This window comes from Helobdella robusta (genome assembly GCF_000326865.2).
Source record: "Helobdella robusta unplaced genomic scaffold HELROscaffold_8, whole genome shotgun sequence".
NCBI classification, from domain to species: Eukaryota; Metazoa; Annelida; class Clitellata; order Rhynchobdellida; family Glossiphoniidae; genus Helobdella; species Helobdella robusta.
In genome coordinates, this window is record NW_008705459.1 from 2284359 (window position 1) to 2302190 (window position 17832).

The window sequence follows — 17832 nt, forward strand, 5'->3', positions numbered from 1 at the left end:
TGTATAATACTTTATAAAATAAATTATGTACTCTACAATTATATTTTATATTCTATACATATGTGTGCGTTGGTTAGAACAAAGACATTAACAGTATGTGGTTTCAAGGGGAGGCCTATTTACCAGCATACAACACCTTCTTATGGGTTGAAGCAGGGATATGCAAAGAACCTTAATTTTTTCAACCTTTAATTATTTTCAGTAATGTCTCCCATTGCTCCAAACCACATAACTAGAATAATAGGACTAATCGATCAATTCGATCTATCGGTCGGGCTATTTGTCGTGCTTGGATTGTTGGCTTACGAAATTGCATGGATTTTAACGAGCAAGCTAAATGAAATATTTACTTGATTTAATATGCTTAAAACATTGTAGTAATTCTATTTAATTTTAATAATGATTAATAGAATTATGTATTATTAAATTATGGATTATTAAATTACGGATTTTTTCTCATGTATACAATACTATGAGATAAATCAATCAATCAGTCAGTCGGTCGGTCGGTCAGTCAGCCAGCCAGCCAGCCAGCCAGTCTGTCAGTCAATCAATCAACCAACCGATCAATCAACTGATCAATCAATCAACTAAATTGAATGATCCAAATAAACAAAAATAAAAACAAAAATAAAAAAATTTGCAAGGCCTGTTTAAACTCGAACAAACAGTTAACCGTACAGATCTACAAACAATTTCGAGATTTTAGTAAAGAAAGAAAAACACAGTAGTTGCATTTATTTGAATTCATTCAAAAATGAAAAGTGACGGTTAATTAAAATTTTAAAATGCCAATTTTTTTTTAAATTCGTATTTTAAATAAACAAATATAACAAAATATCGACCGATAAAAATAATTATTATCCATTATTATTATTATTATCATACACACTCCTTAGAAGTTCTCGAAGGATAATAAACCACGTAACATGAACATTTAGTAAGAACAGTTCACAACATATCATAATGACTAAATCAACATACTAAACAGAAATAATTTATACATGCATATATACAAAGTAAATCAAAAAATATCCAAAAATTATATAACCAATTTAAAAAAAAACTAGAAACCAGTCAACATTTAATGAATAAATAAATAGACATTAAAAAGATTGTTCAAAAAGGTACAATTTAAGGCGACGACGAGAATGAAATGTAGTTTGTTTTGTTGGTGTGGTGTTGTGAAGCGAAAACAAACACATCACACAAAACTGGTAAGAAGTCGCAAGAATAATAGTCAGTCACCTATCTATAATAAAATTACTCTCAGGGCCCTAGCTTACTTATAAACATTGACTCAACTCACTTACCTACAAATTTTTATTTCTCGTTTTAGATGTTTCAAGTATTTTATTTTACATATTTTAGCGTTTTTATTTTACTTGAAGCTTTTTAACTAATGTTAAGCCCTAGCCTACCTACAATTGTTTAACTCATCTCAGTCCCTAACTTACCTATGAATTAAATTAAAGCCCGGTTCACGGTAGAGAAAATATAAAGTTGAAGAGAAACATAGCAACACCGAATGAATGGATGTTGTGTATGCGTGTGTTGTATTGATGTGTGTGTATGTAAATGTGCGGGCGCGCAATCTCCAGAAACTTCACTCACTACCGACGAACCTCCATTGCACCGACCATCATCTGACACGCATCGATGGAATGAATTTGACCGGATACTGAAAAATAAATTGAAAAAAAAAATTAATTCACTAAAATAAAAAACAAGCAATTGGAAAAAATAGGCAACTTATCTTTTTGAGATAACACTCAATCTTTGTTCAAATTCGAGTACTTTCAAAGGTACAATGAGACAAAAACAAATTAACCTTTAACATTATCTTCGATTTGTCATCGGAACGATCATCATGAGACCTCCATCTGAAACGTGCTGATGCCCACCACAGCCCACCTCTCATCATTCTGTAGACATTTTTTAATAGCGTATTAGTAAATCAAGGAACAAAGGAACGATCGAATAAATGATTAACTGAATGATTGAATAATTGGTTGAATGAATGAGTGAATGAATTAATCAATTAATAAATAGAATGAATTAACGAATCAATTAATAGAAGAATAATTTGAAAGGTTGAGTGATAAAATGAACGAATGAGAAAAATAAAAAACGAAACTAAACCTTACTTCAAAAATCGTCGTTACTGTACTTTCTATTGCACCGACCACCACCATCTGGTCGGCACACAAAATACCATCCGAACTTCAGAGTGTCAGTCAAACAGCCAACGAGCTGATTCTTCCTACACCACCATCATCATATGTAAATCATCATGAGACCACCATCTAAAACGTGCTGACTCCCACCACTGCCCACCTCTCATCATTCTGTAAACAAAATTTTTTTATTTGCGTAGTAGTAAATGAATGTTAGAATCTTAGAAGCAAAAAAAATTAAATTATAAAATAAAAATAATGTCAAATAAATAAAATTTTAAAATAATAAAGTAAGTAAAATGTAAAAAAAACTTACCGTCGTCCATTCGACAAAGGCAGAATGTTGAATGCGGTCCGGTTCCTACGTTGTCCTCCAATACTGGTGCCAGTCCTCCTCGAGGTTGTTGTTGAAACACAGCCCGTGTCGATGGAGAAAGATAGAGAAAGAGTAGATTCTCATCAGAAAGCTTAGCGGTGCCTGCATCTCAAATTGCTTAATAAAAATAATCATATCTACCTATTCAATTACCTTAACTAATCTATATTAAATTGTTAATGGTACGATAGTCGAAAGTCCCCTTTCATTCTTCCTCCTTGCACAGAGGTTCACCGACAGCCAGGGCACCGGATAGAAAACCGTTGCCGTGCGGATAGTAGACTATTGCCGTGCGGATAGTAAACCATTTGCCGTCCGGAAGCCGTGCGGGTAGTAGACTATGGCCGTGCCGCATGGTAAATCATTACCGTGCAGATAGTAAACCATTGCCGTCCGGATAGTAAACCATTGCCGGTACACCACTGGCCACCAAGGCTTACCTCTGACAACAGACTTCGAAATTCAGAGTCTATCGGCTATCGTGCCATCTATATAACTCTATATAACTCTATATAACTCTATATAACTCTATATAACTCTATATAACTCTATATAACTCTATATAACTCTATATAACTCTATATAACTCTATATAACTCTATATAACTCTATATAACTCTATATAACTCTATATAACTCTATATAACTCTATATAACTCTATATAACTCTATATAACTCTATATAACTCTATATAACTCTATATAACTCTATATAACTCTATATAACTCTATATAACTCTATATAACTCTATATAACTCTATATAACTCTATATAACTCTATATAACTCTATATAACTCTATATAACTCTATATAACCATGCATACTATCACATTCAATCAATAAAAATCCCACTAAAACCAGGAACCACCGCGTACCTGCTGAATGTATGATGTGAAACAAAACAAAAAAAAACACAAAACAAAAATCACGCCACCAAGTAGTAAAAGAATAGGAGTCCCTAACCTACCTATGTAACTAAATTACCTTATGCCCTAGCCTACCTATATAATAAATTAATTTTTACCTCACCTACCTATGCTTCATTAACTTAACTCAAGACTCATGAAGAAAGAGAAAAAGGAATAAAACAGAACATAAAATACTACCACACAAACAAACATGATGTATGTATGTATGTATGAGCAACCGTTAAAGAACCCACCTAAAATTAAAAAAATACCACCTACAAACATTCAAACCACCTACAAACATTCAAACCACCTACAAACATGCAAACTCTATATAACACTATATAACTCTATATAACTCTATATAATAAAATAAATAAAAATAAAAAAAATTTAAAAATAAAATAAATGAGATCAGACAGACTGCTTCAAGCGAGGCAGAATGCTGATCTGATTTTCATGTTGTCTCAGCTCCTCTATTTATACTCGTTTCAACCATACATTCTCATCATTTCAATCATTCGCATCAGTAAAAAACTTGTTTAATGTATATACTGCACTATTTTACAGTCTTAACCACAATGCTAACCGTACTAAATTGAAGTCATCGAACGAACGCCTTCGAAACTTTCTGGTTGGCTGGTTGAATCTGCTATATTGCTTTTCATATAAACATATAATCTAATATAATATAATTTAATTATTTGTATACATGGATTCCAGTCACTTTATATATATATATATAATAAAAATTCATTATAAAAGCAACAGTAATCAGTGCTATACATGTAAGCACGCAGTTCAAATTTTTCGGGGAGAATTCAAAATTGTTTGAGACCACACCTTGCTTAACATCCGATTCCAAGCCGAGCCAAGCCGAGCTGAGCCAATATGCATAGATTTATGAGCGCTTTTATGTTAATATTTTGCTCGCTATATTTATATATTTTATAAATTCATTATAAAAAACAACAGTAGCCATTACTATATATGTACGCACGCAGTTCAAATTTTTCGGGGAGAATTCAAAATAGTTTGAGACCACACCTTGCTTAACATCCGATTCCAAGCTGAGCCAAGCCAAGCTGAGCCAATATGCATAGATTTATGAGCGCTTTTATGTTAAAATTTTGCTCGCTATATTTATATATTTTATAAATTCATTATAAAAACAACAGTAATCATTGCTATATATGTACGCACGCAGTTCAAATTTTTCGGGGAGAATTCAAAATAGTTTAAGACCACACCTTGCTAAACATCCGATTCCAAGCCGAGCCAAGCCAAGCTGAGCCAATATGCATAGATTTATAAGCGCTTTTATATTAAAATTTTGCTCGCTTTTTAAACGAATATCCCAATATAACAAATTCTCCATTCTATTTTAACTTTCTTTGATGCTTTTTAATCAGTCAGGTTACAAAAATCATTATTGATATCACAATGAAATCGATTTGAAATTTTTTTTTAATTATTGACAATATCCCTATACTCATTGAATAGAACTATTTTGTTTTACAATTACATATATTTTATTTTATAGACTATTATAATTTATAATGCTATCATGGATTACCATTTTATTATTAAAAGCAATACTTAAGAAATGCACAAGTTTCTGTAACAGTTCATAAAATTTCAGATTTCCTCAAAATGTAAAAATGCAAAACGATTGGATTAAGTGCATCAGACAGGAAATAAATGATTTCAAATGGCTTCCATCAAAAAATGCAAGAATATGCAGTGATCATTTCTGTAATAAAGATTATAAGGGTTATGATGGAGAATGGAAGGTAATGCTGAAGAAAGCATTCCCATGTTTTCAAGTTAGTTATATTTATATGTCATCAGTTACACAAGGAAGCAATTCACATCACCATTGTACATTGCAACATTCTTATCTATACAAAAAATATAAAATGCATTCACCAATATTCCATGTATTTTATCAAAACTTAGAAAGGGCATAATGACATTGTGAATAATAAACCCTGCTTAGAACTGGGATCATCATCATCATACCAATCACCATTACAGAGTCAATTTTATATTAATGCTTAACAAGTTAACTAAATTGGCATAATCAAGTTTTTATATGAAATACACATCAAGTATTTAATGTAACAAATAAATTAACAGAAAAATTTCTGGAAAAGTTTAAAAAAATTAGAACATATGACTCTGATCAAAAATCATTCGCGTTGACACTGCATTTGTACGGGCATAAAATGTATAATAAATTAAAAGTACAATTTTTACAAACCTCATTGGTTATGGCAATGGGGATTCTTTAAAACTGAATGATCATGATCTAACAAGTCATGGATTGATGAATCACTGGAATCACGCATTATCTTTAATAAATTTATCAACAACATGTACTACAATTTAAGAATGAGGAATATTTTGTAAAACATTAAATGAAAAAATATTTAGTTTGAATCACTCATAATTAATAAATTTTAATTAAATTACAAGTTAGCTTGGGGAGTTTGAAGCTTGAATTGAACAAATTACAAAATTGTTTATTTTATAAAATTGATTGATAAGTTGTTTGATATATTTATTTAATTTAGTATATTTTTTATTCCCAGACCTAAGCATTGTAAATAAAAATTTTAAAACCAATCAAGCAATAGAATTTAGGATCTTAGGAACAAGTGCTGTTAACTGTAGTGGTTGGTAGTTTCTAGTAGTCTAATCTGTTAATGTTCGTTAGTGTTATGTTATTTATTTCAATTAGTAATTAGAATCAGTAGAGTTTAGTTTTAGCTTAATTATTAGAGTTTAGTAATTTAATTACTAATTAGTCGTCGTTTAGTGTTGTTACAGTTAATGAGTTAAGTGTTGTTGGTGATTCACAAAAAATTTTTTTTATTTCAAATGCAAAAAGATACTTAACCGTCGTACAGCAATATCTATCCTAAAACAGCATCTAGTACCTTTCAAAACATTTTGAAATTTTAAATAGAAGCAATATTCCGAAATTAGTAAATATACGATCGTAACTTTTGACTTGGACGATAAAAAATCACCCTCCAATTTCCCTCCGGAAGTAAGCTTCTTGTTCGACCGTCAAAAATAAGCGAAGGCCGTTATATTTATTCTAATTGTATGTGTGGTTTAATGTTATTAAATGTTGAAGGTCTTTGGCAACTAAAAGTAAACTTAACTTTCGTATATTCAAAATTCAAAAAAATAATTTTCTTAGAGTACGGAATGATGAGATGGAGGTAGATAATTCTGTTCAGGAAGATGGTGAAGATTGGCAAGTGGAATGTAGTGATGATGAAAAGTATGAAATCGGTCCAAGCGATATAATAAATGTTTTTAATTTACTAAATGAAGGAAAGTATGAATTTGACTGCAAACTAACTCGAAAGGAAGAAACTGAGAAAAAGTCTGTTGTTCGTGAAGTTGCTCTGGAGAAGAATGGCGTCGAAGTTGATGGAGATTCAGTTAAAGTTAAAACCTCTGCAACTAAATCACCAGAAGTCACAGTCCAAAAAGAAATGTAATTTTCAATTAACAATTAATGATTTTTTTATTTTTATTTAAATTTTAAAATGTAATAATTAAAATTTAATAAAAATATTATATTATTAAAATCTCTATTTATTTATTTTATTTGTTTCACTAAATTTCTTATCAGGAGCATAGCAGATGAATTCGATTTGGATAGTGCAAATGAGTCAAAAGAAATATTGGCACCACGAAGAACCATTGGTTTGAAACATTTTAGATTTCACTTATTGATTTTTTGAAAGCATTTTATGGTTATGAATTAATTCATTTATTTATACAATATTTTTCATCACAGGATCAGCTAAGGCCCTCCGAACTACAGAGAAAAAAGTTGCTCAATGGGATAAAATTATGAATGACTTTTTGAAAACTCAAAAACAATAAGAGAAATAACACACACACACACACACACACACATATATATATATATATATATATATATGCATCTTTATTCAATTAAATTTTTGTAAACAAATTTTTTCATGTTTGGTTAACTTTAGCTTTTTTTGATGATGAAACAGTTTATTTATTATTTTCAAGTTCTTTAATGTTTCCTAATCTTTTGTTTTCATTAATGATTAATAATGATGTCAGAATGTTTTCATTATTGTTTCTAATAATGAAGGGGCCATCAAGAATCATGTTTCCGCTTTTAACAATACACCTTGTTGATATTGCAAAGTTTTGCCAGTCACTACAATGCTATGATAGTAATAATTTAGCATGTGATTACAACTTAGTTGAATGCACTAAGAACAAACCTGTTTGCACACTTCTTTCCGTTAACAAGGGTTAATTCTACATTTTATCAAATTCGCGTAATTAGATAAATACTCAAAAAATGAATAAGTACAAATCGAGACTTAGTAAGATAACGATGTATGTAACTGAACTGCACAGGTAGGTTCGTTGCTGCTTGTTCAGATTACGATGAAGCAAAGCAGAAAGCTCGCCAAAGTACGGACAGTGGCTTGTTCATATGCAGAGAAGACAAATGCAACAGTAAAGAAAAAGCTGCACGGCTTTCATCAAAACATGACCAAAGCCATCAACCTGGTAAGATCTGTAAGATTTTGTCGCTTTCTTATGTATACTAATTCATTTTTTTAATAAATTGATTTGTGTAAGAATGCAATTATTATAACATTGTGAAGGGCTCTTTCGTGGGAAGAAAGGTAGGAACAAAAGAATGATTAGAAATTCCCCTGGCGACAAAACCGTGGAGACAGGTGACAATTCAAAAGCTAAAGATGGTGTTCAACCAGATGCGAAAGATGTCGACCAATCAAAAGCTAAAGAAGGGTACGTGGAATACGAAGAGCCAATATTGGTAGAAGCAAGGAAAAGAATGAAAAGAAACGAAACGATAAATGCTCAGTTTGTTTCCACAACGGAATCAGATGAATATGACGAAAGTGAGAGCACCATGGCCACCAATAGAAAAATCCCAGATGTAAAAGTTGAATTCGTGGACTACGTGGAAGAGAATGGGCAGGAAATTTTGAAAGGACATTTGTTGCTGCACCTGTTTGGTATTTTGTTGCCTCAATTTCATCTCCTTCAGTGAACAATAAATTCTTTAATTGAAAATTTCAAGAATAAATACGAGTTCTTTAATTCTGTAACGTATAAAAAAATTGAAAAAGTAGTTAAGTCAAAATAATTGTCAGTTTTATAAACACACAAGCATTAGGAACATTTAGAGCAAGTGCAAAGATACTTTAGTACGTCTTAACAATTGTAGCAGATGCAAACAGGCTACGATGAACAAACCTTTAAGAAAAAATTTATCATCTAACTGACCTCAGTACGTCACTAATTGAGTGACCTCAACTTAGTAATTAATCTGTCGCTGATGATCTAATAAGAGGTTCGTTAAGACGACACAAAACTATTCCGAAAGATGCCGCGACACACGCGTCCACAACTGAGAACCGCTAATATAGTAGCCATCATCAGTTAAATTTATTATAATTCAATGACTTAAAAAAAGAATAAGATTAATTAACGCATTGCTGAATCATTAATTAAATAATTAATAATAATTAAAAAAACATGATCAATCATCGAATCGATAATATATGTAACTGAACGTTACAGCATGCACCTCAAACATACGAATAAAGTACGCGTGCACAAAATGTGTACATAACATGTACATCCACGCGCCGACAAGACGAACGGACAAATTAACCATGCATATCGTCGGTCAATGTTTAGAAAAAGCATAATAGACAAACGTACAAAAAAAGAACAATTCATAAATGGATGAATGAAAAAATGAATGAAAGAATGAATAAAATGAAATGGCGAATGATTGAGTAAACGGATGAGTAATCTATTTACATAATGATCACAATCATTTATAGTTTTTCAACATTTAGACGATCGAACTTTCTTCATAAAATGTAAAAATTTTCAAAGTAAATCCTAGAATAAAGCTGTTGCCATACGTAGTGTAACAGTTAAATGCATCTTAATGATGGAAGTTAACAGACGACTTCATCGGCATATATCCAATCTACCATACATGGGCCTGCCTAGTAACTTATGAATCAAATTTATAAACACAAAAATTAGGACAAATTACCAGCTATTAAATTAAGTTGTGCTATGCCTCCCAAAATGTTTCAATCTAACACAGACACACACAAACTCACATATGTACACGTACAAATATATACAGACATGTACAACGGTAATATAGATGCACAAATAAGCGGATGATGCGACAACAATCTACTTCCGAATGATGTATAAAACTGTACCAGCTCTGCAAACACACACACACACACCACACATACAAATAAACACACACACATACAAACAAAAACGCACTCGTTTTTTCAACGAAACGCATTACAAAGTTATTTTCGTCACCAACCGCATTCGGCACAATTATCTAATTATTAAATTAATTACACGTCTTATATAACATTAATTAAACAATAAATAAGACTAATACAGAACGACAATTGACGCACAAAACCCACGCACTGCATTAGAATATGCTAATTCACCTATCAATTAGTTGTTGAATGAGTTTTCTAAATTATACAACAGAAATATGGTGCAATTAGCCTTACATAAAATTCATTGTAAAATAACGATCATAATTATAACAATAATAATAGTAATAATAACAACAATAATAACAACAATAATTATCGGAAAGAAAATAATTATACAAAAAATAATGCTAATGATTGCCTATACTTTGCTTGTTTTATAGCAGGCAAGTCATCTATGCACAAATGCAATTAATTAAAATGACTACCAACAAATAATTAAACAAAATAATAATGTAACCAGTTAAACAACAAAAAAAGTGTTTAATTAATTAGTTAAATTAACTAATCAAATGGTAAAAGAATGTCCATTTTGAATTTGTAAAAAGATTAATATTATTATAAGTAATAACGATGTAATAACAATGTTACCTTGTAAGGGAACAAATGAATGAGTGAAATGAAAAAAATATGCATAATTAAATAAAATTCTATTGTAATATTATTATTATAATAACTAATATAATTATTTATCTTTGGCATTGTATATGTAAAGATTATTGGTAGCTGCGATGGCGACCACACTGTCTGCAGGATGCCAGGCAGCGTGGAGAATCTTTTTGTTGAAATCAAGTGATTCAACAGCCACCTCGTCCCTCTTTCTTCGTGGACATCCGGCACTCGAGCTTCCTGCTGCACCACCGGTACTGGAAAAAACCTGAAAAAGAAATACATATAATGTTTCCACGTTATGAGTAATTTGTCGGTTAGTTGATTGATGTGAGACTTATGATGATAGGAATTGAAATTACCATACATTTTATTGGTTAATATGAACGTTCCATTTGTGGGGATCAATGTTAAAAAGAAATGTTATTTTGGTTATAAAAAAAAAATCCTCCAAAAAAAATTTTACCAGTACAAAAAGTTTCAATGAATAAAAACAGAAACAACATGAAAGTGAAACATCAGCTTCTACCTTTTTGGGTTTGAGCATGACTCCATAGGTGGATTGCTGTTGTTTCTGGACATCCCTGGATGCCTCAAAGGTCAAGTCTTTGTGGCTGCCTTCCCTGTCAAAAATCCTGAAGAAGTTGTTGTAGGAGCCTGTCAGCAACCATCTGCAATGAGATGTTCATTAGGAAACTAATTATTATCATCTGTCCTCAATTCAATGTGAGTTGTTTTGTGATTTAAACCACTTGAAATGTTATGAGGAAATTATCTTACTGAAACGGACAGCAAATAAATTAAACAAGCAGCAGTGATGATGAAAAAGACTGCTACGAAGTCAATAATGGCAATAGTGTTGAGAAATGTGAAGACGTTTAACTTGATGATGAAAATGAGAGAATTGATTAATTGATTGTAACCTGTCATCTGGACTCCAACAAGCTTCAAATTTATCAAATATGCAGTCATTTTCATAGAGGGCACAGAGTTTTGCTCGCAAATAATCATGAACCTGGTAGGTCTCCACAGGTCGCGATTCATTTCTAAGGTCCCAAACCTGTTTCAATTGTTATATAATGTCAGTTGTACATATTAATTATAAGCAATGGTTGATGTTTTTAAAATGTAGTTTTTTTTAAATATACAACAATTTGAATAAAGAGGACGCATGTTCAGTACTATTATGAGTACTAATCAAGGTGTGTTAATCAAGGTCTGTTATGTTTGCAGTTTAAGCGAATTTATTTTCAAATCATCTACTTTTCAATTTGGAGATTAGGAAGAAAGCTGGAGAACGAATGCTCAGTTGGCAGGTACACTTAGTTGATCACTAGATAACTACATGACTTGTGTATGTAATATGCTGAAAAACTAACAGCTTCAGCATCGAACAAAAAAAAAAAACAAATTAAAAGTGATGGTTACACATACAAGAAGGTCAGACATAAAAAGATATGAACAATGTTGATTCAAAAATGATAATGGCATGGAAGTTGATGTTGCATGAGGAAGGTTTACAGGCCCTACATACAACAACAACAACACACGTTTAGACGACATTTTCCCTGAGATCGGGGGTTGCTACCTATGATGAAACCGAAATACCCCTCGACGCCATCCACATCTGTCACTCGCCTCAGTATCTCGCAACCCCGCTTTCACCCTGTCCTTCTCTACCTACTCTCTCCATCCCAATCGCGGACGACCCCTTCCTACCACTTCTTCAACCTCGAACTCCAACGCTCGCCTAATCCCGACCCTTTCATCCCTTCTCAACACATGTCCATATCATCGCAATCTCGATCTCCTTATCAATGTCACAATGTCCTCATTCAGTCCCATCATTGACATCAGCTCTGTACTACTCCTCCTATCCTTCACTTTAACCCCACACATCATCCTCACCATAGCTCTTCCAGCCCTCTGCAGTACACTTTCCTCCTCTCTCCTCAACACCCAAGTTTCACCACTATATACCATCGCTGCTCTCACACATGCTTTATATACCCTCCCTTTCATCTTCACTGACCATTTCTTTCCACACAATACCCCACCCAGTTCCCTAAATTTCATCCATCCGTAACTGCACTCAAACATCTTCCATCCGCATTCAGCTTATCCCCTAAGTAAACAAAGCTTTCCACTCTTTCAATACCACCACTCAACCCCGTCCTTGCGTCCGTCCTATTAATCACACCATGAACACATTTCTTACATTTGAACGTGCCTTCCACCTTTTTCAGTGCCCCCCTCACACCACTACATCTCTTATGCACCCATTTCTGACATCCTATACACAATACCGAGTTAGCCTTCACTCTCCTGTCACAGGGAGTTAGCCTTCACTCTCCTGTTTACAGGCTCTACATACAATGGAATAATAATTAAAGGTGATAATGAACAAGAGACCTTGACAGTGAGATAGTCCCTCGTGACCATGTTGTTGCCACTACGACTGAACTTGACATCTGATATACTTGAAATTATTTCAGAGAAGAAACTCCTGTTGGCTGGATCCTCTGGCTCTTCATACACTGCAAACATGAGAAACAAAGTGTTGATGTAAAAATAATTTACATTGCAAATGTAGTCTGCAGTCCAGAGTAACAAATATATGGATACATATAATAATTTATATAAATAATCATCGAACTGTGATTTATGCAACTAACGCTTGGCATGTTGGTCACAGAGTGCCTGTGACCTAAGGTCACACAATCTCAATGTTCCCTTGCTGCTACTGTACACAAGAATGTTGCATTCCATGGGGTGGAAACATGCTGTTGTGATGACTTCTGTCAGTTCTTCCATGTTTGCTGGCTTTATATCCACAATATCTTAATGTGGTTTTGAAGGATATTTAATCAGGATTAAGCAGATAAATAGTACAAATTTATGAATTCATTTATAAATTCAAGTAGAAAGAAATAAAATGAAATAATTAACCAAAAAAAACTGTAAATCAACTGATTAATTTAAAAAGTTTAAAAGTGAACTAAAATACAAGTTGATTGAAAAAATAGAGAAGAAGATGAAAAATATTAACTGAAGCTCTGGTTTGTAATGCCTAGATGCCACAAATTGATTCTCAAGTCATCAGCTGACACGAATGTCTCCTGGTCACTGTTCACCGAAATTGAGTTAATGTGGTATGCATGTGCATTTGCATACACCCTTCGTGGATTGGCCTCCACCGTCATTGTGGGTATATTCCTAAAAACAGGAACATGCAATGTCGTAATAGTTGAGGGGTCTTTCAGTTCGCCCTGTTCATCTTTTAAATTCAGCTCACCTTCTGGCTGTTTGCGACGTTCGGATACTTTCCAGAGTTTAATCGTTTTATCTAAAATAGTTTTCATAATTATTATAGCATTTTAAAATATCAAAATGATATTTAAAGGTGAGAGATTTAAAAAAAAAGAATAACTCACCATTTGTAGATAAGAGATAATGTGCTGGATTGGAATGTTGGAGCCATTGAATTTTATTAATTTTTTCTTCAATTTCAAGACTTTTTAAATAGTCAAATTCTGGTTCATGGCTTTGAAAAGTTGTATAGACGTTATATTCTGCTAACTTGTCTTCACTATTCTTTGTCTGAGAAAAAAATATAAAATCACACCAAATAAAAGACACGGAATATCTCAATTATGAAAAAATATGATGTATGTTAGGTAGAGAAATGGCAAAAAAAAGTAGAACCAACTTCTGGGTCCCGTTGAAAAATGACAACACGCCCACCCTTGTCACCAGTGGCCAGTAACTCACCATCTCTGTTGAACTCAACACAGGAAATGACATCGGCTGCATAAACACAATTAATTATTAATTCAATTTTGACGTAGCATGATGAAGCAATAGAGCAAACACCAAACAATAATTTTAAACTTTCAATATAAACTTCATTTACATTAAAAATTTATTAAAATTAATTGATATAAAAATGTAATAAATAGCTATAATATTTTTATAATTTTAGTATTATATTACACGACTTGCAATTATAATAAAAATTTAAATTACTTGCAATAAAATATATATATATATATATATATATACATATATATGATACACATACCAACACATACACCAACACATACACCAACACACACACACAGACATGCATTTACAAACTGACCTTCAGCAATTTCCTCATCAGCTGTGCCTTTGACTTGCGAGAAGTACCAATGCTGATCCCCGCTGCCTGCTGTCAGTGCATGCAAATAACAATTTTTTAACAAAAAATCCTAATTACTAGCTGGACGAATTTACATCCGTAATGCGTCCGTTTGCAAAAAAACGTTAATTCACTAATGCAAATAAATGTAATAAAATGGAGTTGGATTGCAATGGATATTTAACGCTCGTTACGCCGTTCGTTTTCATAAAAAAACTTTGAAGCTTATTTTTTCGATAATTTATTTATTTATAGGAACAAATGATTCGGACTAGAAATTGACCAATCGTGCTTCAACCGATAAAATAAACTTTCAACGTTCAGAAAGATAAAAAATAAACTTACACGCCATGAAGATACTTTTTTTCAAAAAATTTAATTCTTCAGTTGACAGAAAATGAAGATCATTTAGTCAAGCTACGGAGATTAAAAGCCGACGATAAAAGAGAATTTACAAGGAAATCGACGATTATTCATTTTTACGGCCGTACAGCAAAATAACATACATTGGAGATAAATTGTGAAGCGCATCATTTTAAAAATTATTCTAATCAACGCAAAACTTGAACCGTTTAAACGGCTTCAACGCCGAAACGACAAGACCAAATAACAAACTATTACTTTATTATTCAATCGAAAAAACCAAGAATCCACCACAAAACTTTGAATATAAATGAATAAAACATAAATGGATTCAAATAGAGATTAGACACATGCAGTGAGTACTTTGAAGATGAACTGGATCCCGTAACCATATGATATATATATATATATATATATATATATATATATATATATATATATATATATCATATATATATATATATACAATAAACTAGAAATAACATTTAGTGAAAGTTGAACATGTTAAATGATTGATTCATCCATTCAATGTTATTCACTAGGATTCTGAATGACAATAAGCATGTAATCTTTATCTGAAATAATTTAAAATTAACTAATTACATAAACAGAAAAGAAGTTTACAAAAATTATTATCAAATTATACTATCACTATAAAAATTGTAAAAAAAATTTTAAGATACAAATAAATGAAGCATGTTGAACCTGGAGCAATCATGATCTCATGTTTCTTTGATCTGACTCTGAGAAAGGTTAAATCATTCTGTGGATCAGTGTCTCGAACACAATTACGAGCATTAGCCACCAAACTATGAAGCAGACTAGCATATTGAACTGTTGTTGCATTGTCCATTGTAGTCCTCACTGGAATGCCTAGGATTGAATACATGTTAAACTGAAATTTCGATGCAGACACAATAATGAGATACATCTTTATTTATTTTTATTTGTGTTATTTAAGCTGTGAGTTTTACTTTCCAATGTTATCCATATGTTTTGTTTGTTGAATTGACTTAATATTGATTATAAATAAATATAAAGCTCAAAAGATTCACTGCATTCAATTATAAATTAAATTTTTTCTGCAAAAAGCTACCATCCATGTTTAATCTGCTGATCTTGATAGAATAGACAATAAAGATTCTTCGATTCTCAATTTTTGTAAATAATAAAAGAAAATAACATTATAATTATATTTAATAAATATTATTAATTAAAATTAAAGTTAATCAGTTCAGCTTTTAATATCTCAGCCAACTATAATACCTTCACTGTTGATGACAATTAGACCAATGACACCTTTCTGGCTTTGCAATCTCTTCAAGGTTTCTTCAATTTCTGCCTAATTTGTGATTTTCCATTTTAGCCATTTTAGGAAAAAAAACGAAGAACACAAAATAAGGCGTATTTAGTGTGAAATTAAAATAATTAAATTTAAAATAAAAAATTACCATAATCGAGGTTTATGAAAATTTTAAAAAGGGAATGAAACAAATTTTATTTAAAATCAGAAATTTGAACGAATAAAATAAGTTGCTAAGCGATGACTGCGCATGTATTACAATGTTGTTAAAACGTTATGTAAGTTAGAAATTAATGAATGCCATTCATCATTAATTTATTAATGAAAATATTGTTGGAAAATGTTAAAAATAAACATTAATTTATTTAATGGATGTTTGTTATAAAATATTTTTAAACATTTTCAATAATTTCAATAGAATGAATAGATACCTGTTTTTACGTGGTTGCTTAGCATTAAATGAGATATGCCGTTGTCATGGTTTTAAATAAATTAAACTTATTTCGTTTAGATTTCAGATAATTAGAATTATAAATGGTGTGAACGCTCACGAAAGTTTATTTACATTTGCTGAAATAAAATGTTTGCACGATATTATGATAACGATCACGAAATTAAACCGAAATATTCTACTCAAGTTCTTATTGGAAATTGGTATGAAGATCGTTTTCACGTAAGTTGCCTTCCGGATGAAATGGCTTTGCTCATATTTTAGTGGTATAGTTCCAGTTTGCAAAATAGTTGAAATACGATGAATCATTACATTGGTTTCTCAACTAATTTCACATATTATGTGCTAATGTTAATATAGTTAATGATTGTTCGTTAACAATTGCAGTTGAACAGTTTTTTCATTACAAAATATTTTCAGCCTGATAGAAATCTTCCTATTCCAGTAAAAATTGAAAATGATGGTTTTAGAAGGTACGATAGCAGTTCAGGAAATTTTGTCGTCATCCCACACAAAGCAATACATCCTCTTGATTCGACATTGAAAACGTCAGCAGGAACATCAAAAGATATATTAAAACCACCTCCAGTTATCAAACAAGGTTGTACCACAAATGTTTTCATTAATTTCAACATGTTTATATCCCACATTATATTCTATAACCAGATAACCATACAAAACGAGCGACATTAAAAGACATATCAGATGTAAATAAACAAATTTGGCGAGAGAAGAACCTACTAGAATCAGGCAGATCGACGACTTACCGACGAGATTTCAGGGTGTGGCCAGGGATACCTCGATGGATGTCAGAAGCCAACATTTCAGACAGGGTTGATAGGTTGGGGGATAGAACAAATAGGCAGAATCATTCCCACCTAGCTACATACGTGCCTCCAACTGATGTTCCTAGATTAGTTGCTATGTAGGTAGGCAGATTGCAGGGTGGCTATTTCGTAAAATTATGATGATTTTGGAGTTACTTTGGTTACATTTTGTTACATATTTATGATTCCGTACATTATATAACGATCAGTTGAGTGATTGATTGATTGATTAATTGGTTAACTGATTAATTGATTAATTGAT

At 31.8% G+C, this 17832-nt stretch overlaps 5 protein-coding genes across 5 annotated transcripts; 3 read left to right on the forward strand and 2 right to left on the reverse strand.

The window, feature by feature from the left end:
• Positions 1-6690: 6690 nt before the first annotated feature.
• Positions 6691-7372, forward strand: HELRODRAFT_165545 (hypothetical protein; the record flags this gene model as incomplete). The annotated part of the gene is made up of 3 exons (XM_009032104.1): positions 6691-6977; positions 7116-7189; positions 7284-7372. The coding sequence occupies 3 exons, from the start codon at positions 6691-6693 to the stop codon at positions 7370-7372; spliced, it is 450 nt and encodes a 149-aa protein (XP_009030352.1).
• Positions 7373-7607: 235 nt separating this feature from the next.
• Positions 7608-8555, forward strand: HELRODRAFT_165546 (hypothetical protein; the record flags this gene model as incomplete). The annotated part of the gene is made up of 3 exons (XM_009032105.1): positions 7608-7669; positions 7893-8044; positions 8143-8555. The coding sequence occupies 3 exons, from the start codon at positions 7608-7610 to the stop codon at positions 8553-8555; spliced, it is 627 nt and encodes a 208-aa protein (XP_009030353.1).
• Positions 8556-10522: 1967 nt separating this feature from the next.
• On the reverse strand, positions 10523-15058 carry HELRODRAFT_108341 (hypothetical protein; the record flags this gene model as incomplete). Its single annotated transcript, XM_009032106.1, has 10 exons — positions 14972-15058; positions 14588-14656; positions 14156-14253; positions 13881-14046; positions 13496-13792; positions 13122-13286; positions 12859-12983; positions 11370-11506; positions 11027-11117; positions 10523-10714 (listed from the first exon to the last, which is right to left on the reverse strand). Exons 1-10 carry the CDS (start codon positions 14976-14978, stop codon positions 10523-10525), a joined length of 1347 nt encoding a protein of 448 aa, XP_009030354.1. The 5' UTR covers positions 14979-15058.
• Positions 15059-15520: 462 nt separating this feature from the next.
• HELRODRAFT_70505 (hypothetical protein) lies at positions 15521-16331 on the reverse strand (the record flags this gene model as incomplete). The annotated part of the gene is made up of 3 exons (XM_009031894.1): positions 15521-15564; positions 15695-15862; positions 16256-16331. Coding segments are annotated over 3 exons (288 nt in total), but the record flags the coding sequence as incomplete, so codon positions are not given.
• Positions 16332-16872: 541 nt separating this feature from the next.
• HELRODRAFT_165549 (hypothetical protein) lies at positions 16873-17672 on the forward strand (the record flags this gene model as incomplete). The annotated part of the gene is made up of 3 exons (XM_009032107.1): positions 16873-16965; positions 17131-17344; positions 17410-17672. The coding sequence occupies 3 exons, from the start codon at positions 16873-16875 to the stop codon at positions 17670-17672; spliced, it is 570 nt and encodes a 189-aa protein (XP_009030355.1).
• Positions 17673-17832: the final 160 nt, after the last annotated feature.